Source organism: Mustela nigripes, chromosome 6 (assembly GCF_022355385.1).
Source record: "Mustela nigripes isolate SB6536 chromosome 6, MUSNIG.SB6536, whole genome shotgun sequence".
Lineage (NCBI taxonomy): Eukaryota > Metazoa > Chordata > Mammalia > Carnivora > Mustelidae > Mustela > Mustela nigripes.
This window is the reverse complement of record NC_081562.1, coordinates 24,285,829-24,313,749: the sequence shown is the minus strand read 5'-3', so window position 1 is coordinate 24,313,749 and position 27,921 is coordinate 24,285,829. Positions and strand designations below refer to the sequence as shown.

At 35.0% G+C, this 27,921-nt stretch overlaps 1 protein-coding gene across 3 annotated transcripts in view; it reads right to left on the bottom strand.

Moving 5' to 3' along the window:
* Positions 1–27,921, bottom strand: part of CDK17 (cyclin dependent kinase 17) — a 109,731-nt gene that overhangs the window by 19,572 nt on the left and 62,238 nt on the right. For all 3 annotated transcript variants that reach the window (XM_059402312.1, XM_059402310.1, XM_059402311.1), the window contains exons 2-5: positions 21,287–21,433; positions 15,139–15,303; positions 10,668–10,801; positions 7,308–7,433 (exon numbers count right to left, since the gene is read on the bottom strand). In XM_059402312.1, coding sequence (XP_059258295.1) covers positions 7,308–7,433; positions 10,668–10,801; positions 15,139–15,303; positions 21,287–21,404 — 543 coding nt within the window. In that variant the 5' untranslated portion in view covers positions 21,405–21,433. The remainder of the gene's footprint in view (positions 1–7,307; positions 7,434–10,667; positions 10,802–15,138; positions 15,304–21,286; positions 21,434–27,921) is intronic.

The window sequence follows — 27,921 nt, the reverse complement described above, 5'->3', positions numbered from 1 at the left end:
CAAAGAAAAATATGACTGCAAACTAGAACTTTTTATTAACAGGAGTGGGGAAATTTTCTTGTTCACTCTTTTATCTTAGGTAAATAAATACTAGCACTCCTTTAAAACATTAAATACACTTTGGTCCAATGGTCTAGTGGCTATGACAAAAATGCTGATATTTGCTTTAAGGAGTATGTAAATGAACTACAGATTCACTGTAAAGATAAAAATGTTATAGAGATTACTGTATCATATGAAGCATATAAGGAATAAAATAAGGGATAATCAAATATTGACATAACAAAGTCATTCTTCAGAGAATGACAGTTAGTGAGATCATTAAAATATTCTGAAAGTCTGCTTTTTAAAAAGGTAAATACTTACTATAATTATAAAGTTGATTTTAAATTTGAATAATCAATCTATAAGATAAAGAGCATTATTGAATTTCATCATGCAGGCAGGCAGGGAATTCAGACAAAAGGTACAGTTACACTAGTGAATTATCTGCCAGAATAAAGTGTAACCACCTCATTTAATAATTTCCAGCCTCAAGGTTTTAATAATTACATGTCAATATTACTTACTGAATCTTTAAATGGAATTTTTAGAAAATTTTGCTTGCATGACAAGATTAACAATAGATATAATGACTAGCTTGTTGACATGCTCTCCTACAGAAATTATTCAGAGGACAGAGGACAAAGCTCATTTATTCAACATTTACCAAGTACAATGTTAGGTACTGGGGATACAGTGAAGACGACAGAAATGATTCCAGTTTTCCTGACTTCACAATCTAGACTGAGTTCCATCATTAGGTTACTTTATGGTAGTTTAAAAGTTTTATAAAAACAAATAGCTAAAGGAATCAAACAGCAAGTTTTATATTTTATTTTTTAAAGATTTATTTGTTTTAGAGAAAAAGAGACAGAGAGAGTGCCACCACAAGCTGGGGTAGGGGCAAAGTGAGAGGGAGAGAATCTCAGACAGACTTCCCGCTGAGCACAGAGCCAGCTTGGAGCTCAATCCCAAACTCTGAGATCATGACATGAGATGAAATTAAGAGTTAGATGCTTAACTAACTGAGCAATCCAGGAGCCCCAACTTTATATATACTAGTAAAATATAAAAATCTCCTTAATTCTACTTTCCAAACAAATGAAGATAATTTTTTGTTATTTCATTGCTCCAAGAGAATAGCTGGCTTTTTTGGCAGCCCAAATCAAATTTCTGTTCAGGTGATTCTTACAGCATAAGCACATGAAAATTTTTAAAAATCCCAAATAAATTATAATTTATATAGCCTTTTTATAATTAAATATAACCTGTAAGTAGTACTGAGCATTATGGGAGATTTCCAGATTACTCTGGCTCTGCCAACATAATGACCATATCATAGCTGTAAATATTTTTTTTTCAAGTTTTTATTTAAATTCTGGTTAGTTAACATATAGTGTAATACTGGTTTTAGGAGAATTTAGTGATTCATCACTTACATGTAACACCCAGTGCTCATGACAAAAGTGCCTTCCTTAAGAGGTATTAACATGCTAGCAATTTAGTCTGAGCTTAAAAACAAATGAAGTATGTGCAAAAGTTCTCTGGATGCCATCCTAAAAGTGAATGCATATGTAAGAAACACAGGGGACAAAGAAAGATTTTTTTCAAACATCCATTTCTCTCTTTGTGAGAATTATGGAACTACTGTTACTGATAGAAATGTCCGGGGCAAAAAAGAGACTGAGAACCTTTATTCTACTTGCTAATTTTGTCTTCCAAAAATTAATGTTACCACCAGTATGGTACTATCTTAATTCTGTTCATAATATACCAAAGGTACATTAAATTGTGAGTGGACTTTGAGTCTCACTTCCACACTCCATGATATATTTACTATTTCAAAGAGACATCAGAACTTGATACACTACTTTTTCACCTACTCTTACAAATAAGAAAGGACTACATATGATATATATTGCTCAAGCCATAAGAGGAATCCAAATCATTGTTAGGAAGAGCAGATTCTGGGAATGTGTAAAACCTATAATTTAAATATAATGAGGCATATTTCATATGTAGACTTTCAATGTACTAGAGCTGCACTTAATAGTTTCACAAAAATTCCACTGAGCATGCCATCATTCTAAGTGAATCAATGCTCTAATGAATCTTGTCTACTGGCACGTGGGCTTTCCACTCACTAATCTAATGTGTCTAAATACGTTAAGAGTTAGAACAGCTCACTTCTACTCAACCATAAATGAATATTAAACATATTAAACAACACTTTACCAATCCAATACACACATTAAAAAAAAACTAAACGTAATGTGGGACATGTCCTAGATGGGATCCTGGGACATAAAAAGGACATTAGTGGAAAACTAGGGAAATAATAAAGTGTGGAATAGCAGTAATATAGAAAATGCTGATTTCCTTAGTGGCAACACACTAAACTAAAATGTTAGTAACAGTAGAACCTGGGTATATGTATGGGAACTCTTTATATTATCTTTTCAATTCTTCTATAAATCTAACACTCTTCTAAAATGGAAAGTGTATTTAAATAAAAATAGGGAGAATTCAGTCAAGAGAGGGAAACTGAATATATCTGAGTATACAAGGATGACAAAAATATTCTAATCATCCTGAGAAGGGATAGGAAGAAAGACAATTCCTCAAAATTAAAGGGAGGAAAGAGGGTGCCCAGGTGGCTCAGCAGGTTAAGTGTCTGCCTTTGGCTCAGGTCACAATTCTGGCATCCTAGGATCTAGTCCCGCATCCGGCTCCCTGCCCTGTGGGTAACCTGTTTCTCCCTATGACGCGCTCTCTCTCATGAATAAATAAATAAAATCTTTTAAAAAAAGGAAAGACCAGAATGTGTACAAGTAAAGACAGATTTGCATGTTTGTTATTTAAAAAAATGAGGGTGGTTTCTGGTTAATGGCTTCTCTCCTCTTTATCATATAGGGCATCTGTCGTGTCGTGGAGGCCGAGGGCGAGGAGGACCTATGGGCCGTGGAGGCTACGGAGGTGGTGGCAGTGGTGGCGGTGGCTGGGGAGGATTCCCTAGTGGAGGTGGTGGTGGTGGCGGCCAGCAGCAAGCTGGTGACTGGAAGTGTCCAAATCCTATATGTGAGAACATGAACTTCTCCTGGAGGAATGAATGCAACCAGTGTAAGGCCCCTAAACCAGATGGCCCAGGAGGGGACCAGGAGGCTCTCATATGGGGGGTAACTATGGAGATGATCGTCGCGGTGGAAGAGGAGGCTATGATCGGGGCGGCTACCGAGGCCGGCCAAGGCGGGGACCGTGGGGGCTTCCGAGAGAGGGGAAGGATTAACCAGAGAAAGACAACATACGATAACCAAGAAATACTGAAGGTTCATTTTAGGCTGCTGCTACTGCTGCTGATGATCATACACTTATAGAAGAATCAATTAGCTCTACTATAGGTCTCTCTTCATCAGAAATTGTGATTTGTTTCTTAATTGCTACTCAAAGGATTTATATTACTTTTACTACTCTATTCATTTAACATTGCTATTAAATACGCAAAAATATAAAGTTTTATACTTTTAGAGAGACAAGGTTAAAATTTTATATTTTATCTTGAAAATATATATATATATTTTTAGATAAAGAGTGTATTATCCAGGGATGCATGGGTAGCTCAGTCAGTAAGGCATCTGACTCTTAATTTTGGCTGAGGTCAGGGCGTCTGGGTGGCTCAGTGGGTTAAGGCCTCTGCCTTTGGCTCGCATCATGATCCCAGGGTCCGGGATCAAGCCCCACATTGGTTCTCTGCTCAGTGGGGAGCCTGCTTCCCTCCTCTCTCTCTCTGCCTGCCTCTCTGCCTACTTGTGCTCTCTGTCAAATAAATAAAAAATCTTTAAAAAAATTTTTTTTTCTTTTGGCTGAGGTCATGATCTCAGAGTTGGGGCATCATGCCCTGCACTGGGCTCCGTGCTAGCACAGAGTTTGCTTGAGGTCCTCTCCCTCTCCCTCTACTCCCCCCCTCCCACTTATACATACTCCCTAAAACAAATAAATTTTGCAATAAAAGGAATGTATTATCCATGGAAACATGCTCTAACACAGGTGAAGAATGTATTTCTTCTCCCATTGCCTTTCCATCCATTCCCTAACCCTTCCCCCCTTCATACAAAAACCTAGCGAAGAATAATTTCCTAATATACTTCAAAAGAAACCACATGGTTTAGTTCAGCAAGGTAGATAAATAATGAAAAGGGTGCATTAGTAGAAACCAAAACACAACTGGCATAATTAATCTGAAATCTATAAACCACTTTGGATCAAAAACCAAGGAGGATGAGTAGGAATACTCAACCACAATAAAAACTCCATCACTTAACATTCATTAGAGGGCACTGTTTTCCTTAATTTCATGGAGACTGGAAAAGATAGCTCATAAAGGACAGCTTTAAGAATTATGTGGTAATTAAATCATACCTTTAGTCCCAATGTGAACATTCAATAACTCCAAAATTTATCCTAAGTACTAATCTTTGATAAAAATTGATAGCCAAAGAACACTTTCAAATGGGTACTCAAATGGCAAAGCTACTTTAAAAAAAAAAGTCTCAGGCAGTGATACAAAACTACGGTGATCATAAACCTACATACCAAAATCCAGTTGGCACTATACTTTTATTTTATTATACAATGATGAATGTCAAATAACAATGTGCTCATGTGACACACAGTATAAGGTAATTTTATTCTTTAGAATATGTAACCAAACACAAGTTTTTGGTGGATAAAAACATTCCATGATATAATAAAAACTGCTAGCAATCCAGGAATCCTCACCAACAGCTCCTCCTTCAGACACAAAGTTCAGCTGACTACCAGAGGTCCTGCCTATTTCCACATGACTGCCACATAATCCCAAATTTTGAGTAAATTCCTAGTCTATCTCCCTGCCTCTACTCTTTCTGCCCTTCTACTCATTTACACTTTTCCTGAAGCCACTGTTAGGAAACAAAAATGTGATTACGTCAGCCCTTGTTTAAATCAATACCTCTGAGGTCCATTACATAGGATGAATAAAGTTCAGACTTCTGCTTGGCCTGATAGCCAAAGCTTTTTACAGTTTGGATTTATCCTATTCTTTCAAGCCCTATTCTTTAATCTTATTCCACATTTACCCTTTATATCAGCTATAATTTCCCCAACATACCTACATTTATATTGTGGGTATTAGTACATCAAGTTTCCTCTGCTTAGAACACCCTTCTACTTGTTATCAACTTGACAAGTTCCTACCCATACTTCTAAAGCCAGCTCAAGCACTCTCTCTTCTGTAAGCGTGCAATATGCAAAGTCATTTTACTTGCTTTCTGTTGTTCCACAGCACTTAAATATGCATGCATTCTACAGGACTATAATCATCCAAAAGAGATCCTTACATATACAATCACCTGAATTTATGTCAAAGGTGACACTGCAACAGAGAAAGCTGACCTTTCAATCAGTGATGCTTAATGCAATTGCAAAGGTCAACAGCCATATGCTAGAAGATATCTGTAAGACATACAACTCACAGTTTCTTTATACAGAATGTATAAAGAATTTCCATAGATCAATAAGAAAAAGGCAGAAAAACCAGAAGAAAGAGATGACAGAGTTCAGAAGTTAAATAACAAAAGATGGTACGTCTAAATGGCCACTAAATATTAAAAAGGTGTTTAGCTGAGGGACGCCTAGGTGGCTCAGTTGGTTAAGCCACTGCCTTCAGCTCAGGTCATGATCCCAGGATCCTGGGATCGAGTCCTGCATTGGGCTCCTTGCTCAGCAGGGAGCCTGCTTCTCTCTCTGCCTCTTCCTGCCACTCTGCCCGCCTGCTTGTGCGTTCTGACAAATAAATAAAATCTTTTTAAAAAATAAATAAAAAGGTGTTCAGCTTAGTCATCAGAAAAATGCAAATAAAACCACAATAAGGTAATACTACACACTCACCAGAAAAGCTAAAAAAAAAAATTTTTTTTAAAGACTATCAGAAATTGGCTAAGGAGAATAAACAGAACTGTCAAATAATGATGTGAGTGTAAACTGGTATGACCACTTTAGAAACTCTTTTGACAGTGTTTAAGAAAGCTGAACATATGTACACAATCTGATCCAACAGTTCCACTCCTAGGTATGTACTCAACAAAAATGCTTACATATGTTAACCAAAATACATTCACAAGAATGATGATAGAATCACTATTTGGTAATAGCCAAAAACAGCCCAAATATTTAAGTGTCCATCAACAGGAAACTGAATAAAGTATAATATACAATGGAATACCATGCAATCATAAGAACAAATGAACTATTTGCAACAAACTAGATGAAACATGAGCATAACCTTCAGCAAGAGGGCAGCCCCCAAAAAGAATACAGTCTATTCTTCCATGTATACTGTACAATATAAACGTGAATATACATTTTAATATATTTGTATAAAATGTATTTTAATAATTTATATAGCCAATTAAAGTTCAAAAGTTTAAATATGAATAATCAGAAGTAACAAAAGCATCTTTTAAATAAGAATGTGAATGTATATGAAGATTTTAAAAAGTCTTGAGATATTAAAATATACTATAAGCATTATATAAACAAAACAATGGAAAACATAGGTAAACCTAATCTTTGGAATGAGAAAGCAGGGATGTGGTTACAGATGAGGAAGTGGGAGTAGAAAGTGAACAGAGAGGTGGCAGGAGGGAGTATCTCAGATTCGGGTAATATTTTCTTTTTAAGATTTTTTATTTATTTATTTGACAGACAGAGATCACAGGCAGGCAGAGAGAGAGAGGAGGAAGCAGGCTCCCTGCTAAGCAGAGAGCCCGATGCAGGGCTCAATCCCAGGACCCTGGGGTTATCACCTGAGCCGAAGGCAGCGGCTTTACACCACTGAGCCACCCAAGCGCCCCTTAGATTTGGGTAATTTTCTTTTATTTTTTGGGTACTGGTTACAAGGTATGTTAACTCTGCAAAAATACACTGAGCTATACAATTATGGTTTGTGTACTTTTCTGTATTCCTAGTATACATTTATATATTTAATACTTATTCTTTACTTCTAGCATATATCAATAAAATTTTTCCAAAACCTAAAAGACTATAGCCTAAATTCTATTCCAATATAGATCTTTAAACCCTTAATAACTGGAAAGCAATAAAATCCAAAAAGGAATGTATTAAAATTTAGTTATTCAAAAAGTAAACATAAAAATTAATGTAAAATGTTTACACCCAGAAAAATCAAACAGATTTGATAGCATAGATATAGGAGACTGAAAACTTACTAAAGAGGCTCTACGAGACCTTCGGCTCATTGGTTGATCAAACGGTGGGCTGTTTATCTGCAATTTTTCAAGATATCCATCAGGTATTCTGATATCTGCAGGCAGTGATAACCGCTTATTTAAATCCTTTAAGAAAAAAAAAAAGGAGAAAGAAGGTATTGGTAGGTAATCACAAATAGAAGAGACAAGAGCACTTCACTTTTGAATTCATGGGCTACCATATTATTTATTAATGATAAGTAACTGTTAAGTTTTGTTACAGTTCCAAAGTTATCCATGTTGACTTTATATAATATCTGAATGTAAATGCATTTACTGTAAGCAAAAGTGTACAACATAGTTCTACAGAAATGGTACTCTGCAACCCAGTTATTTCTCAGTCCTTTCACAGTAAATTTCAGATGGAATTTACTTAGACATTATTATACCATGTAGAAAGATGCAAAAACTAACACAAAATGTGACCAGTTTAATAACAACCAAGCAGATACTGTAAGGTTTTGTACACAACACAGTGAGACAACTGAAATCTTTTATCATTGCTGTATCAATGGAAAGAAGTAAAAAGCAACAAAAATCTCAACTAAACCACCTAACTTTACACCTAAAGAAGCCAGAAAAGAACAATGTCCAAACTTAGTAGAAGGAAATGATAAAGATTAGAGTAGAAATAAATGACATAAGGGCACCTGGGTGGCTCAGTGGGTTAAACCCTCACTGCCTTCGGCTCAGGTCATGATCTCAGGGTCGTGGGACTGAGCCCCGCATCAGGCTCTCTGCTCGGCAGGGAGCCTGCTCCCCACTCTCTCTCTGCCTGCCTGTCTGCCTACTTGTGATCTCTGTCAAATAAATAGATAAAAATCCTTAAAAATAAATAAATAAATGAAATAGAAACTCCAAAAAAACCCCCAAAACAAAAAACAGATCAATGAAACTAAGAACTAGTTTGTTGAAAAGATCAACAAAATTGGGGCACCTCGCTCAGCTGGTTAAGCATCCAACTCTTGATTTTTGGCTAAGGTCAAGAGATGGAGCCTGGGCTTTGTGCTTGGTGGGGAGTCTGCTCCAGATTCTCTCCTCCCTCTGCCCCTCCCTTGTGTGTGTGTACATGCTCTCCCTCTCTCTCTCTCATATAAATCTTTAAAAAAGGAAAGATCAACAAAATTGACAAACCATTACCCAGACTAAAAAAAGTTAAAATAAAAAAGAGAAAGAGGACTCAAAATTATAAAGGAAAAATGAGAAATAACAACTGACTCCACAGAAAAGCTAGGGATTGTAAGAGAATATTATGAAAAATTGTAAGCCAGCAACTGGACAACCTAGAAGAAATGGATAAATTCCTAGAAATATGTAACAGCCTCCTAAAACTAAATCAGGAAGAAACAGAAAATCTGAAAAGACCAATTACCAGCAATAAAATTGAGGCAGTTATCAAAAACTCCCAACAAACAAAAGCCCAGGACCAGACAGTTTCAGATTCGTCCCACCAAAAATTTAAGTAAGTTAATACCTATTCTCAAACTATTCCCAAAAAAGAGGAAAGCAAGCTTCCAAATTCATTCTATGGGGCCAGCATTACCCTGATACCAAAACCAGATAAAGACAACACACACAAACACACACACACACCCCCAAATAACTGCACACCAGTATCTCTAACATAGACATAAAAATCCTCCACAAAACATTAGCCAACCAGATCCAACAATACATGAAAAAAAATCAGGGGTTCCTGGCTAGCTCAGTTGGTAGGGCACTAAACTCCTGATCTGAGGGTCATGAGTTCAAGCCCCATGTTGGGAACAAAGCCTAATTTAAGTATGAATATCAAATTTAAATATATATACACGTCATTCATCAAATTAAGTGGGATTTATTCCAGGGATACAAAGATGGCTCTTAAAAGGCTGGTAGGGGGAGCACATTTCTATTCTATTCTATTTACTTATAAAATGTGAACTTGGGAGAAACTGAAAAGGGAATCTTGCATATATTGTCACACGAAGAAACATAAATCCTATAAAACATAAATCCCTATTATCTATAATATAACCAAACTATAAAACAAATCTGAGATATATAAAAACTATGTAAATGTTTACTGAGATATATGACTCAAGTACAGAAATATATACCATATTCCCAAATGGTAAGACTAAATAATGAAAAGATAATTGTTCTCCCATATTAATTTTACATTTTAGATAATCCCAAACAAATCACAATAACATTATTAGAACAAAATATTTAAAATCTATCTAGAAGCATACACAGAAAGTAATATTCAAAACATTCTAAGTAAGAATACATATGTGTATGCAAGATGTCGAGGATGTTAAGAAAGAAGTCTTTTCTGCTATAATAATACATGAAAGTAAGAATATCATCAAGAGACTGTCCTTTGGGGCAAAATATAAATAAAGCTCAACGGAAGAATGAGAAAGTTCAGATAAAAATCTTAATAATAAAAAAACTTTTAAACCTATGATTAAAATTGTATTTATATAATCTGATAAATGTATTCTATTATGATATAATTTACAGTGATATGAACAGATATCAAGTTGATCTCAAGAGCTGAAAATATTAATTTATCATTTAGAAAGCTGATACTGTTTTTACTGCTCTTTATCTGATTTAGAAGCAATCTTTTATCAATGAAAATGCAATCAACCAATAGGACAGATACCCCAAGCACTGTAATCTCAACTCAAAAGCACCAAAAAAAATTAATAATATTCTTAATTCAAAACAAGCTCAACTGTTTTGGAGAAAATTATTTTAATCTATAATATACACTAAAATAACATTCATAATCAATTTTGATATTAAGGTTATACATGAGGTATTAATTCTTTTATATGAAGACATAACTTGTATGTTCTATAGAAATTAGTAGGTATAATAACCCATAAAAGAAAGGATACCTATATTTATAAATTAAAGCAAAATGAAAAAAGCTGGTGCTTGTTTTATGTATACATTTGAAAATCTGAAATATTTATAAAATATTAAGTATCCAGATGAACCTCAAAAATAGAAAATCCTATTTTCTGAAAAAAACAAAAACAAACAAAAAAAAAACACTTTGCTAAAGTATCATTCTGAATTTCCAGTATTTTTGAAAATTAACATTCCCTTACAGAGACCCTACACGTGTTTTGCAGACTGTTAAATGCAATTAACATATACTTGCCTTGGTATAGTAGATAATTAGAAGAAAGGAAATATTTGCAAGACTATTCTTTACTAATACAGAGAAATAATTTTCTTACACTGTCATGTGCCTTTGTATTTACTATTTGATGTATATGTGTATTCATACACACAAACACACATACACAGGCATATGGTTACCTCCATTGAGATCCGTCTATGTATACGATTTCTAAGACAAACGCCCGTAGGTGACTGTACTTCATCAGATGATGTTCCAGAAGCTTGGTCACTCTCACCATCTGATCCCATTTTTAGATTTTCATGAACAATATCTGTATCACAAAATGAAACATCATTTATCTTCAAAGAGAGGCATTATACCTTACTGTATCACATAATTTATTATCACTACAAATAAGATATAAGACAGCCAACACATAAAATCATAACAAAGATTTTTACATTCTGGTTGCTCTGTGTAGGTAATAGATCCAAATGTAACTCAGATGTCTTGAAACACTAGTTAGAAATCTTTCACACTCTGATTATGAAAAACTATGCAAACAATTAACATCCAAGTTATTATCAAGAGCTGAATAATAAAATTACAGACTGGAAATACCACAAGGATTATTTAGTCAGTTCTCTCATTTTCCAGATCCTGGATCTAAGACTTGGAAACGTTAAATTATTTTTCAAAGGTTACACAGCCTAGAGGCAGAGCTAAAATAGAAACCTGGTCTTCTGCCTTTTATTTAGCTTAGTATTTTTTCTGTAAAATAATGTGCCACTGGGTCTACAGCCAAATGATCTACTTCTTTGAATATGCTTTTAAAAAAAAAAGTTTCAAAGCCACTAATGCAGCTTCCCCTCTCCACAGTGTTAAAAATTTTAAAAAATCTTAAAAATTCAAAAATTATTTTCTAAATATCTATTTAATTACAGAAATAAGTTTGTGACCCCCAAAAATCTGTTTGGAGGAAAAAAATACATTTAAATTACAATACAAAGTGGCATTATTCTTTTATTATTTTTATTATTATTAAAGATAAAAGTTAAACAGGAGTAGAGAGGAGGAAGATTAATTCCATCTGGTAATATTAAAAACAAACTTATATACTTGTATATACCTGCTCCATATTTGTATTTGTCAATCATCCTGTAATTCATCTAGCAAGAGTTGCACACCAGAAACAAATGCTAGATATCAAACACATCTCTCACCACAGTTCTCTTTATACAATTATTCATCCTCCAAAAAGTATCATATTGTTTCACGCTAGAGTGCTTTGACACAACACTTTCCCCTCCTCTTTCATCCATAAGAGATGCCTTTCCCCAATTTACCAATTTGGTGAACTCATACATATTTTTCAAAACCATGTTCATTTGTCATCATTCAGTGAAATCCTTTCTACTCTCAGACACAGATGACTATTGTGTCCACACTTACCACATCCACTGCACTGAAGTGCATTTTTTGGTTTCAGATGATTTTCTACCAAGTTATGAGATCCTTGGAGGCAAGATTTAGCTTATTCACTTTTCACTTTTATATTCCCCAAAATGAAAAAAGGTTTTAGAAGGTGATCAATAAATAATACAATAATGAATATTAACTAAAAATCAAAGAATGCTCTAGATAACTGTACTTCTTCTTTCAACAAAATGTTGTATGAAATACCAGTATGTAAAACAAAACAGTATTTTATAGTTACAAATATGTATTTTTAATGAATATATGCTTTATGAAAATGAGAACTGTTTAACAGAAAACTGAACTCAAGGATCTTATCAAATCAGTCTTAAAATTTCCATATTTTTGTTTTTTGTCTTCATAACCATTATTTTTTTTTTTTTAGAGAGAGAGAGTGCATGTGCATGAGTGAGGGGGGGGTAGGGCGGGCAGAGGGAGAGGTAGAATCTTAGGCCAATTCCACACCCAGTGCAGAGCCCAACAGAGGGCTCGATCTCGCAATCCTGAGATCATCACCTGAGCTGAAATCAAGTGAGATGTTGACCCAACTGAGCCACCCAGGCACTCCTTAATAACCCATTATTGAGAAAATTCTTACACAGATAAGCAGTTGCAAATATGATAGTTTATAATAGACTGATATGTAATTTAAGAATATATTCCAATTACATAAAGATCTCTGGAGAAATTTTACGTGAAGATTTGAACAAAAAATTAACTTGGCAATAAAATGTAATGGTAACTGATTCCTAATTGGATGGTATACAACACATATGAGTCCAAGTATTCTTTTCTGTCACACTTTTAAAATGTTAAAGATAATTTAACCATGCCTTCTATTTCTGGGAGAATCTGAAATCTTCCTTCCTCAAGGAAATGTTGAGTAAAATGTAATAATATTTTTAAATGGATAGCTGAGTTTGCAAGAATTTGTGCAAAATACCAAGGAAGAAAAGACAAAGAGAACTGAGAGTCAAAAGCTGTTATGCATAGACTGACTCTGTTATTCTCTCAGGGAGGGGTCGTAGTTCTTGGTAAGAAGGTGTCCAGGTTTAGCTGCCATACTGGGATAAAAGGGGAAGCGTCAGACGTCCAAGGTGCAAGTGCGAATTTCCTAAAGAAAGGCATGAGACTCTCAAAGTACTAAAAGGGCAGACTTAAATCTGTTCTACTGCAAAAGGACTACAAAGGAGCATATGAACCTCAGACTATGAATAAATACTTGACTACCACCTGACTCAACCAAGAAATTGTTCATGTCATTAACGAACAAGTATAGTTCCAACATGAGTATCAGTATTTTCATTTCCATTAATAAAAGAAAAGTGAAACAATGAAGGCTTATGTCAAAATTTCACTCATTTGTCATGGTGTGAGCAACTTCTTCGCTGAATCAGGTAATAGTTTTTGACAACTGTAAAAGCTACAGATACAACAAACACTTTCAATATTACTTTCTTAAATTCAGAACCAAAATCAGCAAATATGACCTATTTTTATATAGCTCCTAAGCTAAAAGTATTTTCTGTATCATTAAAGAGTTATTTTAAAAAGAAGAATATGCAACAGAGACCATATGTGGCCCACAAAACCTGAAAAATTTTACAATCTGGACCTTTGCAGAAAAGTATGCCAATCTAGACAACATAACAAGAAATCAAGTCCTGATCTGAAGTATTATCCAATTTCTGTAAGGTAAACACTCCCTTCATGGCCAACCTCAAGCTACAACATGACAACCACTGAGTATGGAGTCGGGAAGAAATGTATAAACCATTACATAAAATTTTGACTATTACAGATACAACAGAAATAACCCCAAAAGTAGAGGTATTAGTAAAGTGTAGTATAATAATTTGGAAATAGTGACTTTTAAGGATTCACTACTTTTGTTTTTAATTAGTTTACTTAATTACAGGTTTTTAACATTTAAATTTTAATAATGGCTATATTTAACAACCAGCTTGCAAAATTCTTGAAAATTTAACAATCATCCCTCATGAACCACTGTGAGTCAACTCTAGCACACCATTCCATAGGGTTAAACCTATAGGGCTACATACATTTCCCCATAGGTGAAACCCCACTATAAATAAAAGCTCATATTCCCCAAATTAACAAAACACATGAGGAAATAACCTGCCACGGCAATGGAAGCAGATAAAGCAAGGACTAAAATAAAAACCTCAGAAACTTCACTAAATGTCAAGACTATAAAACCATTATTTTAAAATGATTTTAAAAACCACAATGTGATAGGGGCGCCTGGGTGGCTCAGTGGGTTAAGCCGCTGCCTTTGGCTCAGGTCATGATCCGAGGGGCCTGGGATAGAGTCCCGCATAGGGCTCTCTGCTCAGCAGGGAGCCTGCTTCTCCTCATCTCTCTCTCTGTCTGTCTCTCTGCCTATTTGTGATCTCTCTCTCTGTCAAATAAATAAATAAAATCTTTTAAAAAAACAAAAAACAAAAAACCACAATGTGATAGTAAGATGCTATCAAAAAAGACCAGAGAGATAAACAGAAACTTGCAGGTATGCATTTTTCCTAAATACTTAGAATGGAATAGTGACTTAAGAATAGCAACTCAGGGGACAATCATATATATGAATCATTGCACTGGGTTATTGTACAGTGATAATCTGAAGTTACTATGGTATGACACTAAATTAAGCACCATCTTGAGATGCCATTCATCTTCAAATCTGGCATCCATCTCCTAGGGGTTTTGTTTTCTTCCTGATGGACAGGTTTTCAAATATTACTCCTCTGTAGTATCAATACTAGTACCCTTCTATAGCCTTCCATCTTTCTGCTGTCTCTGTTATTTTCAACTTGATCTTTATTTTACAAAAAGAAAAAAAATCAGATAATGAAGGCTGGATGACTTCCATACAACCATAACAATAGCGGCGTGCCTGGGTGACTCAGACGTTTAAGCGTCTCCCTTCAGCTCAGGTCATGATCCCAGGGTTCTGGGATCAAGCTCTGCACTGGGTTCCCTGCCCAGCAGGAAGCCTGCTTCTCCCTCTCCACTCCCCCCTGCTTGTGTTCCTTCTCTCACTGTGTCTCTGTCAAATAAACAAAAAAAATCTTTAAATAACAACAACAACAATAAAAAAAACAAAAACAATAGCTACGTTCACTACATGACCTACAGTCAGAAAGTTTTAAAAAAAAAAGACCATTAAATTACCTAATCTGCTTCCATTTCTGGGCATTGCCATGAAGGATCCAAGGCTTCCTCCAATAACGCTATGTGGTCTCCGCAATGGGGGCTTCTTGAAGGACCCTGTGTACTGATGGAGGAAGGAATGCATACTGTGAGAGGTTGGAGGCCTGCCATTCTTCACAATAGGCTCTGTGGTCCACAGTATCCAAAATCATTCCATTAACAGCCCAAGATCCAGGATCACATGAGAAGGATTGAGAAAGCAAAACAGAAAACAAAAGGTTTATGAGATCAGTAACATTTAATAATTCTTTGGCTATCTATACAAAGAACCAGAATTAAAATAATTTCCATGGAAAAATACTCAGAAAAAATGCTTTAATATTTGAAATTGGTTTAATCACTTAAGTATCCACTTCCTTTATAACCAAAATTGGTTAGCATTCACAAAACACAGTCCATAGATTTTATCCATTTGCTTATTTTAATATATCCCAAGCTTGTTTCCAAACTACCCCCACATTTACTAACTGCTTCATATATGCCTTATAATTAGGCATGCTATAGAATATAAAGACACAGTCCTGATCTAAAGGCATTTATATCCTTCCCTTCTAGACATTCAAAAGATATGTCAGTTAATAGATAAACACAGAAGTACTTAAGCACATATCAATATAGAGGTTCTGAAATTTATTACCCAAAATGTGGGACTTTTAATATAAAGTTTTTTTAAAGAAATCACAGACTTATAAACAAGCAGAAACATTTACAAAATATATAATACTTAAAAGTTATTTAATTATAAATGGGAGAAATCCTGTTTTATAATGCTTATGAGGAATTTCACGATTGCTATCCACCTCTAAAGAAGAGCTCTAATATAGGTTAAAGACATGATGAAGTCTTCTATGACAAATAATTAGCCTTTTGTATTATAATTGTGTTTTACTGGTAGTAGCTAAGGAATTTTAAAAGGAACTAGGCTTCTCTGAATATCTTTTCTCTTCTAAAAAAGAGCCAGCTCTTCTTCTGGAGCTGACCATCAGAAGATGTGGGTATTTCTCCTACCTGTAAAGCTTTATCAGACACCAAGAACAAGAAGATGAAGTGGCCTGCACCTCTACTGATAATGGCTGCATAAAAGAAGATGGGAAGAAGAGGATGGGGCCAAAGTGTCCTCAGGGCTCCGACAGAGCCCGGATTATCTAATTTGTGTAGAATACCAGACTGGAAAAAAGAAAAGTACTTAACTCATAATAGAGAACAGCTGTCCAAAGCATCCCATGGCTTATACATTCCTTGGCAGTTGCTGCCTGATCAAGGATGTGGGGGATCTTAACTTAAGCTTAGTAAAATAACCAATGATTTAATAATGAATGGGGAAGGGGCATCTGAAACAAATGCAAAAATTGAATATTCAGTGTAAGATACAAGCTAGAATATGTAAGAAAAAATTTTCTCTTTCTAGGTTATAGTATTTCATATCCAGAATCATAATAACATACAGAAATAATCTGTTTATAGACATATTTTAGTTGCTCTATAAAGTTATCCTGGGGATTAGAGCTTTACAGTCTTAAGGAATACAGGAGGAAAAAAAGGAGAGCATAAAAACATTCAATTATTAAGAGGACATTTATTTGTTGTATGCCTACCATTCCAAGTCCTGGGCATTAACAAGTGAACAAAACAAGCAAGCTACTACTCTCTAAGATTATAAGATATTATGGAGGGGAAACAAATAAGAAACTAATGAATAATAAAAACATCAGATATGATAGGTAATATACAAAAGAGGTGATAAAAAATAAAGGTGCAGCTATTTAACACTTGGATACTGAGTAAAGTTCTCTCTGTAGAAGTATTTTTAACAGAGATTAAAATGCAAGAAAGAGCATATCTTCTTGGGAAGATAGGTGATGGTGATGGTGAGTTAAAAGATATTCCAGAAGATAAAGCTACTGCAAAAGTCAACATATGGCAGGAGTTTGACTTGCTAGATCCTCAAACTTAAGCATGTTTCAGTATCACCCTCAGAGACTTGTTAAAATACAAGACTGCTGGGCTCTACCCCCAGACCTCCTGACTCAGTATATCTGACAGAGAATCCAAAAATGTGCATCTCTAACAAATTCTCAGGTGACACTGATGTTGCTGGTCCAGGGATCAAACTCTGAAAACACTGTTAGAGGAACACAGAAAAGGCAAGTGTAGCTGTACTACATATATTTAGTGAGGTCAAAGAGATAAGCATGTTTGTATGTAACCATAAAAGTTCAAATTTTATTCTGAAATTGGAATCCGTTATGGTAGCTTTGAAACAGGCAGTAACATGATCCCATTCACGTTTTAAAAACATCATTCTGAGAGGTCAGAGATGGTGGGAGGTAGAGGTGGTATAACCATAAAGAGGTAGCTTGAAAGGGATCTCTTTCTGATAATGGAATACTTCCTTCTCCTGACTGCAGTGATGGTTATACAAATCTACACTTGATAAAATGACAAAAACTATACTCACATTTATTCCAGTATTAATTTCATGGGTTTGATAATGGTCTACAGTTAAGAAAAATGTAACTAAGGGAGGAACTGAGAGAAGAGCACAAGGAACCTCTTGGTACCACATTTGCAACTTACTTTGTTAAAAGTAAGTTGTTTAAACTTTTAAATTTTTAAAATATAAAAATTTTTTAAATCACTCTTGCTGCTGTTGGAGAATAGATGAGAGGGAATCAACAGAGGGGAAATGGAAGGAAGAGACTATTATAGTCTGGCCTGGCCTAGAATGGAGAGAAGTAGGCAATTTAGGATATATTATAAAGATAGAACCAAATGGCTAGCAGAGATATGGCTGCAAAATTACTTTCATACATATTCTCCCATCCAGCTTTTAGTGAGGACCTATATTAAAAAACATCTATCTGAAGAAAAATTTTAAAGCTGCAATAGCTGGAAACACGTTATCAAGCATATAAATGACTATCATTAATAGTTTTAAAAAAATATTTACGTAGTAAATACAAAGGAAAGTAGAATGGCAGAAAAGGGGAGAAGGGGGAAACAAAACAGTGAAGGAGAGAGAAAAATCAAGGATAATTCTGATTTTTTAATTTTAAGTGGTTTAGGTTAAATGAAGGAAGTTGGAAAAGAAGCCGATTTGGGGGGAAGGAAATCAAGAATTCTGGTTTGGTAGTATTAAGTTTGACTCTTATTAAACACCTATGTGGAGAAGTCAACTAATATCTGGATATGAATCTAGAGATCCAGACAAAAGTCCGGACTAGAAGTATAGATTTAAAGTAGTCAGTATACACATATTATCAGAAATCATGGGACTGAACAACGTCAGCCCAAGGAGAGTGTACAGAAAGGAGAAGGGGTCCATGAATCATAAAATATCCCAACATTTCAAGAGTATGACAGCAATGAACTGGGCAATTCATGAAGATAATATGTTGCATTTTAAAAAATAGAAATTTTTAAGACATCAGGCTAAGTGAAAGAAGTCAGACACAAAAAGACAAATATTGTATGATTCCACTTATATGAGGTACCTTGAACAGGCAAATTCACAGAGACAAAAAGTAGAATGTTGTTACCAGGGACTGAGGGAAGGAGAGAACAGAGCTATTATTTAATGGGTATAGAGTTTCAGTTTGGAATGATGAAAAAGTTCTGGGGATAGATGGTGGAGATACCCACATTGCATAACAACGTGAATGTACTTAATGCCACTAAAACCAGAAACTTCGAAATGGTTAAAATAGTAAATTACACATTATGTATAATTTAACATAATTTTTTAAAGTAATGGAAATTTATATGAAAAACAGCAGATCTTTCTTATTCTACAAAGTAGTTAGTTCAAAGTAAGACTTCCCAATGATTTTTTAACATCATAACATGTCAATCACTATGGTTTTATGCATCTTATTCATTTGGATCTTCTGATTATGTGAACTACTCTGAGCAGGAACATACAATTTAGTAGCCCATCCTGTACTCTTCGTCATTCCCTACTCCTAATCCTGCTCTTACAAACACTATTAATATCAGATCCTAATCAGACCCGATACACATCCATAGTCTGTGCTTTCAACCTCATCCTTTCATGGACCTCTGCTATTTGTAGCAGTTAGGTACTACTGAGAATTTATATGTCATCCACTATTGTAAAAAAACTGTCACTGCTATCATGCATCAGATCAGAAGAAAGGAAACAACCTGGGAATACAACAAAGCTTCATAATATCCATCAATTAGGCTTGTTGACTCTAAACATCGTAATAAATTGACCCAGTGCACAGACTGAGTAATAAAGAAAAGAAACTGGACTATCTGGAAAATTACATTTCAAGCTTTGTTTGCCTTTTAAGGTTTCTTCAGATTCTAAATAATCATGAGAAGCAACATTCTGTTAAGTTTTATTATACTTCCTAATAACATTAAGATGCAGTTTTCTTAGTTGAAGAAATTCAGTTGTCAAAAAAAGTAATTTTTGTTGTAGCTGCAGTTGAAAGCCCCAAATAGTATATATAAAATAAAACTTTTTTTTAGTGTAACTATGATTTATTTCCCATCTCATATTTAAATTGTCACCTATTCCCCTCATCAAATTCAGTAATTTTAATATATCTTCTCATCAGAGTAAGGTTAACTACTTAGACAAGATCCTGAAATATCTTAACTTTCTATGGTATGTCTAAAATACTATTAAGACATTCATTGGCGTGGCTGGGTGGCTCAGGTTAGGCATCCCACTCTTGATTTTTAGTTCAGGTCACGATCTCAGGGCAATGAGACTGAACCCCATAGATTCTCTCTTCCTCTCCTTCTGCCACTCCCCACACCTTCTCTTAAAAACAAACAAACAAAAAACAAAACAAAAAAACCCCAAAGGGCTTAATAAAAATAACAAGAATTCAAAGGGGGTTTGAAGGAGAATTAAGGATTTTGCTCCTGGTACAAAAAGTAAGACATAAAACTGTCTTTTGAGTTTTGACCCAAATGCAAGATGTGTCTCCCTCCTACATGTAAGTTATATCCAAATTATTATTATTAAATTTTCTACTGAACTCATCATCTATTTCTCCTCTCCCCTATTACAACTAGCCAGACAGACTTGAGTGAATAATGATCCTCTGAGAAAAGAGATAAACTGAGGCTTGAGTAAGATAACTTACTTACTCAGTCAGTCATACAACTAATGAGGGTGTAAGTGTATTAGTGTATCCCAAATTCTAATCCATGCCTTCTAACTTAAAGTCTAGAGCCCTTTACATTGTATCTTTCCCTCTCTCACAACAAAGACATCTACATTCAACAGAAATGGGTAGGGGTATTCATTCATGTTTTCACCCACAGCCACAAATTTCTAACAGAAGAATTTCAGGTACAGGCAAGAAAGGCTTGCCAGAGAATGAGTACTTCATGACATACTGGCAGTCATTCCTGTAACTCCTTCCTTGTTATTAGTAGGACATCCCTAGGGTTATTTCAGTTTTGAATATGCAGCCTTGTTCTATAAATTTCATCAGGATTTTACATTTTAATCCACTCAATCAAAGAAGCTCTTTTCATTTTATATCAACATCTGTGTACTACTACAGAACTGCCAAACATGTGAAATGTTGTATGTCGATCTACTATTAAGTGTGCTAAATATTATGGATAGACCCTGCAGTAAATATAAAATAAAGAGAGTAAGATTCACTCACGTCATGAACCTTGTCTTCTATGGTCCATATGCATATACAATGTTAGAAAGCTACAATGAAGCCTCAAACAGGAATTTCACAAACTTACACTTTTAAGCTGTATTAACTTAGGTTAACTTAAAAATAGTTATTTAACAACCAGGATAATATTATAGAAATTATTCATTTAAGAGGCAATAAAAAACAGAAAGATAAACAGGATAGGAGAATCCATAAGGGTTAGAGACTAGGTATAGTAACACTCCTGGAGTAAAAATGAAACACTCCAATAAGTAAGTAAGCAAAAGTCACAGTCTTCTGTTTCCTAAGTGAACCAAAGAACAAGACAAAGAAACAAACAAAAGAAACTATTAGGAACTTATCGGAAAAGTAAATTCACATTCAATTTATAAAGTAATTAAAAGGGGGAAGCATCTCTCCTTCCCTCCCCTTCCCAGCCCCCAAATACTTACCATTATCCTTGCTACTGTTTTCTTCAATAGTCATTTGTTCCGCCAATTCAGACAATGATTCATCAATAGTCTGGCTTCCTCGAAGAGTGAGGGATAGCCTTCTCTTAAATTTTTTCATCCTATCAACTGAATGTGACTTGAAATATCCTAAAAGAACAGAACAGAATGAAAACAAAATTAAAGCTCTTAAATATTTTAAAGCTTAAGAAAAATGTCATTCTGAGTTTACTGAGAATCTCCCAACCAGGAATATAAAAAGAAATTCTCATGCCCACCAATCACCACAAAATCCAACCCCGTCAAGATCTAGTCACTTTGATTAATGCTATATTTATGCCATATCACCAGTAGAGCAGGGGATTTTACAAAACTAAATTAAAATGCAGGTTTTCAGCATCACAACTGAATTTAGAAGGATTAGAAATTTTCCTAAAATGTGTTTTTAAAAAACTAATATAGTTAAAATATCAGTACTATTTTGATGCATAGGTCCCATCATTATAAATGTCAACCATCACATTGGAAGCAGTGTTATCTTTATATATAAATGGGGGAATAGGAGAAGTGAAAGGGGCTGGAAAGAGAATAAAGAATGATGTTTGACACTTTATTAAATAGCTCCAACAGGAATTTTCTTTTTTTAAGTTCTTATTTAACCAATATATTGCATTTTTGTCACCCCCTCCCCCTGGAACCTCTCTTCCTGTTATCCTAACAATGCCAAGTTTTAGAAGGAAGAATGAAAGCCAAATTCATAGCTCTAAATGCATACCCAGTACTATCTACATTTTCACAGCACTTAATTCACTTAGTTTTCTTAACTCTGAAGAGAAGACTATAGCAGCTACAATATCCAATTTTCACAAATAAACTAATAACTTCAAAAAAGTTCCCTGGCTGAAGTCAAATGGACAATAAATAATAGAGCTGAGATTTAAAACTAGGATTATCTTTTCCTCTACAATTTAACCTCTCTGGAATTAGGACATAAAATATAGTTGGGGGAAAAAAAAAAAAGCTTCTTTTTTTTCTTAGTGGTACATACAGCAATGGTATGATTCATAGTAGAGTCTCAAATAAAATCAAACAAGGGATTTACTGCCAAAACAAATTCCTCAGTAATTTACTTGTAACTTCTTTTCTAATTCACTATTTCTTACTTGGGATAAGGAACTTTACCAGATTACAAACATAATATAACCATTAGCCCAACTAAAAGTATGAGCCTTTTAACTCCCCTATACTAAATACATGTTTTACCATCCAGCTCTGGGCATCTACTTTGAATCTCTAAGTATTTTGCTTATTTTCTCACTCTAAGGTCTACAGAAATAGCTAAATATGCTGAACAAGTAAACTCTACATAAGGTATTATATGAATAAGTTTTATTGGCTCTAAGCCTGAGGAGAGGGTACGGAATAGAAAGTTTTAAGTGACAATATTATATTTTACCAACTTCTTTTTACATACGTATTAAAAAAATTCATAACAAAAAAATTTTAAAAACCACACACACTAAAATAGCAATAGTGTAGTATAACTACACTCTAATAAGGACTCTTTTTATCCTTAAGCACTAACACAACTGCTATTTTTTGGTGAGATACTGAAAAACCCCTCTTTCTTAGAAAAGGACAAATCCATGGTACTGAGTATGATATACTAAGTTATCTTCCAGTTGACTAATCCTCTTTTTAACTGTCTCTAATCAAGTTAAAACTATCTATAGTTACTAGATTTTTCAGTTCTAGAATTTCTATTTGATTCTTTTCTATAGATTCCTGTTCTATAGTTACATTCTCCATCTTGCTATCTATTTTTGTGGATAGATTTTCATACTCTAAAGCTCTTGTCTGTAATGTGTAGTCTGCATAACCTATTTCTAATGTTGACTTATCTCTGTTGGTCTTGTGTATGCCTAGTAATTTTTAATTGAATGTTACACACTGTATGTAATAACTGCATGAAAATATGTATGAAAAAGTCTAGAGGCTCTAGATTATGTTACCTTCTTCCAGAGATTATTCAATTTTTTTCTAACAAGCAGTCAGAGTAGGAGCAGATCACCTTAATCCAACCAAGGACTGAGCTGGCATGAGAATGGGTTTCAAACACCATTAATACTGGTCTACCTCTGATTTGTTCCCACTCTTAGTGTGCCCCCTTCAAAGGATTCCAGCTACAACCCTAGGGCTAGAACAACAAAAACAAAAAACTATTGAAAGCTCCACTCAACTTCCTCAGTTGCTTTTTGTTTATCCCTTCTACAAAGTTCAGCTTTCATTATCTTACCCAAAATAACTTAGAAAACACCTCAAGAGGGAAACCAGCCCAGAATATATCTCCCTTCCCTCCTGAATCTTAACTCCTTAAGGTGTGACTAACTTCAAAGCATGACAATGCCTTCAAACTCATTTTTTCCCTATATGTCAAATAGTTCTCTGCAGGGTATGTCATATAATACAAGTTGCTCTGTAATAGGCAAAAATGGAAGTGCAGGTGTGGATTAAAAGAGAGAATATATTTGTGACAGCACCATACTGTTCTGATTATTACAGCTTTGTAGTAGATCTTTAAATCTGTAATTGTTTTACCTCCAGCACTGTCCTTCTTTCTCAAGACAGCTATTGCTATTAAGGGTTTTTCGTGGCTCCATACAAATTTTACAATTATTTGTTTTAATTCTATAACAAAATGGTGTTGGTATTTGGATAGGCATTGCACTGAATCTGTAGACTACTCTGGGTAGTATGGATATTTTAACAATAGCAATTCTTCTAATCGATGAGTATAGAATATCTTTCCATTTATGTGTGCTACTGTCAATGTCTTTCATCAATGTCTTACAATTTTCTGAGAACAGGGTTTTCACTTCCTCGGTTAAGTTTAACCCCAGGTATTTTATTCTTTTTGGTGTATAGTATATGACTTACAATAGCCAGGACCTGAAAGCAGCCTAAATGTCCATCAATAGATGAATGGATAAAGAGGATGTGGTGTGGAATATTACATAGCCATAAAAAAGGACACAACCTTTCCATTTGCAAGAACAATGGATAGACTTAGAGGGTATTATGGTAAGTGAAATTAGTCAGAGAAAGATGAATGCTGTTTAACTTCACTTATATGTAGAATCTAAAAAAAATGCATAAACAAACAAAAAGCAGAATCAGACCTACAACTACAGGGAACAAAAATGGATAGTTACCAGAGGAGTGGGAGCAGTGTGTGCAAAATGGGTGAAGGAAAGATGATGATACAGATTTCTAGTCATAGAATAAGGTTGTATGGTGACAGATGGTAGCTATACTTGTGGTGAGCATAACATATCACAGAGATACTGAATCACTATGTTGTACATGTGAACCTAATATTGTGTGTCAACTATACTCCAATTAAATTTTTAATAAAAAATAAAATAGATAATATATGTAATCACCAAGCAAGGTGAATTTATAGGAGACAGTCAGTAAAACATAAGAGTGGATTCCAACTAAGAAAACTGTTACTGTAGGGCTGTCCTACATGCTAGATTCTTTACTTCTCAGTCAGCCCTTACACAGTTCACCTTGTTAATAATTCATGCCATTTGTTTAAAGCACATTAGATATTTAAAATAAACTGAACTATGGACAATCTCATCTACCCTTTTGTCACTGTAAGAATTTATACTAGAAACACTCTCCTTTGTAAGGATCCAGATCACCCTGCGTAGTAAAGAAGTACTCTATAAGCTTGGTGCAGCGTTGGGGGCAAAAAACACAAACTTTGCGCCTTCCAAAGAAAAGACATAACTGTGATTGACTTCCTGAGAAATAACTTCGAACCCTTGGAATACACTGCCTGGTAAGTCTCTTTGTTTGCCTAAGATCTTGGGCCACACCAGGCAATTCATGTTAACAATGTAAATTATGGTAAATGTCTGCTTTTGTTATGCCTGGGGTTTGAGTCACACTATCAGATGGACCTTGGAGGAGAAGAAGGATAAGGGAAGCTGGTGGAGACAGGGTAGCTAAGATAGTCACATGGGTACTTCCATGCCTCTGTGACTCATCCCCAGTGAAAATCCAGGACACTAAGACTTAGGTAAGCTTCCCTGGTAGACAACACCTTGCACATGTTGTCATACAAGGTAGCTGGAAAAAGGAAGCCGTTTCCATATAACTCTACTAGGAGAGGATAACTAAAAACTTGCACCTGGTTTCCCTTGGACTCCACCCTACACATGCTTTTCTCTTTGCTGATTTTAATCTATATCTTTTCACTTTAATAAGTCACAATCATGAGTTTTTTCCCTCTGCTTTTGTCTGATTTCTGTATCCTCCTAGCAAATCACCAAGCCTAAGGATGGTCTTAGGAACCCCCAACGCACACTCCTTCAAGAAATCTGTATGCCCAAACAAAAACTCTTAAGAGCTGATAGCTCACCACTACCAAGTTTTCAATTCCAATCTTCTCATAGTGGCATAATCACCGACGTCTATTGAACTATACAGACATCACCACTTTTGAATCTTGCACATCATTTCTAAAAGTTTGTGCCTCTTGTTTCAGATGACAAATAAGGACTAAACAACAAACTACAACAAAAATGGTATTACAGAATTAATTCACATAATATAGTACATCCCATTCTGACCATTTGCGAAGTGGCCAATTCAAACTGACTTATACTATAAATGTAAAATACAAACTAGATTGTTGAAGATGCAGTATTTTAAAAAACAAAAAGTACTCAGGGAAGCCTGCGTGGCTTTGTCGTTTAAGCATCTGCCTCAGGATCCCAAGGTCCTGAGACTTGAGTTCTGCATCAGGTTCTTTGCTCAGTGGAGAGCCTGCTTCTCCTGCTGCCTGCTGCTCCCTCTGCTCGTGCTCGCTCTTTCCCTCTCTGACAAATAAATAAAATCTTTAAAAAAAATTCGTTTCTAAATACTCAGTATTTTAGAAGAACGTAAAAATAACTCATTAATTGTTGTATAGATAACATTAAAAAATCCCAGACATATCTGCTTATGTAAAATGTATTACTAAAATTAACTCTTTTTTAAAAAATATTTTTAAATTAAGTATGGAATCCACATATTTCTATTGGACAATGCTGGTATAGAGCACTTAATTGATCTTGGTAGTTCTAAGTGGGTACAATGTAAAAAAGGAGTCACATAACTTTTAATCTTTTCTTCATAGAATGCATTTGAACAATATATCAAGGTACATTCTATTTTTATAACAGAATATTTTCTATCAAAATAATTCTGGTCTATAAAATAACTTTAAGTATTTTCTATCCTATCAGCAGTAAGAAAGCCATTTCAAGTTCATATTAGCAAGAGAAATAAAGTTTAAATCCTACTACAAAATTTTCAAAAGCCATATCCTCAAATGCAGATCCTTTTTTTAATCAGCCACAGTAAACTGTAACATTTTAATTGAGTCAAAATGATCAGTAAAGACAGAAGTTAAAGAAGTTAAAGAATTTCACGGTCACAGTCTAGATCCGTATTAAAGAAAAAATACTCCCAAATTCCATAGATTCCTCAACATTTCTAATTACCTTTAAGTAGAATTATACATGTCAACATTTTTCCTCATTAGGTGAGGACAAAAACACATAAAATGCTACAATAAAAACACCCTTTAAGAAGTAACAATTACTGGGACGCCTGGGTGGCTCAGTCGATTGGGTGCCTGCCTTCAGGTCAGGTCATGATCCCAGGGTCCTGGGATCAAGCCCCGAATTGGGCTCCCTGCTCAGTGGGGAGTCTGCTTCTCCCTCTGACTGCTCTGCCTGCTGCTCCCCCTACCTATGCTTTCTCTCTGGCAAATAAAAATAAAATCTATTAAAAAAAAAAATTAGGGGCGCCTGGCTGGCTCAGGGAGTTAAAGGCCTCTCTGCCTTTTGCTCGGGTCATGATCTCAGGGTCCTGGGATTGAGACCCGTGTCGGGCTCTCTGCTCGGCGGGGAGCCTGCTTCCCCTCTCTCTCGATGCCTGCCTCTCTGCCTACTTGTGATCTCTGTCTGTCAAATGAATAAATAAAACCTTTAAAAAAAAAAATTAATGAGATGCCTGGGTGGCTCTGTTGGTTAAGCTGCTGCCTTCAGCTCGGTGATGATGCCAGGGTCCTGGGATTGAGTTCCACATCAGGCTCCTTGCTTGGCAGGGAGCCTGCTTCTCTCTCTCCCTTGCCTGCCACTCTGCCTACTTGCGCTCTTGCTCTCTCTCTCTCAAACACACACACACACACACACACACTACCACACGCACACACACACACACACAAATAAATAAATAAAATCTTTTTTAAAAAAATTTAAGAGTCAACAATTGTTTACATTACCTTTATGGTTGATTAATCTTACTGTAGTGTAATAAAGCAGCGCTGAATTACTGACTTCCTGAAATCTAAAATATTTTACCTAGCTTAGTAAAAACTTTTATTTGGGATTGTTGGGATCTTAACCTATCTTAATATTCCTGAAAATCACAGTATAAACAATGTGATTTATGGTAAATGCCTAAATTTTTAGTTTAATGTTTAATTCATGCCATTGAAAAAGCTATTTTCACCTCAAAAGTAAATGTACCATAATTTAAAATAAACCCTAAACAAAAACTCCACAACTGTTTCGCTA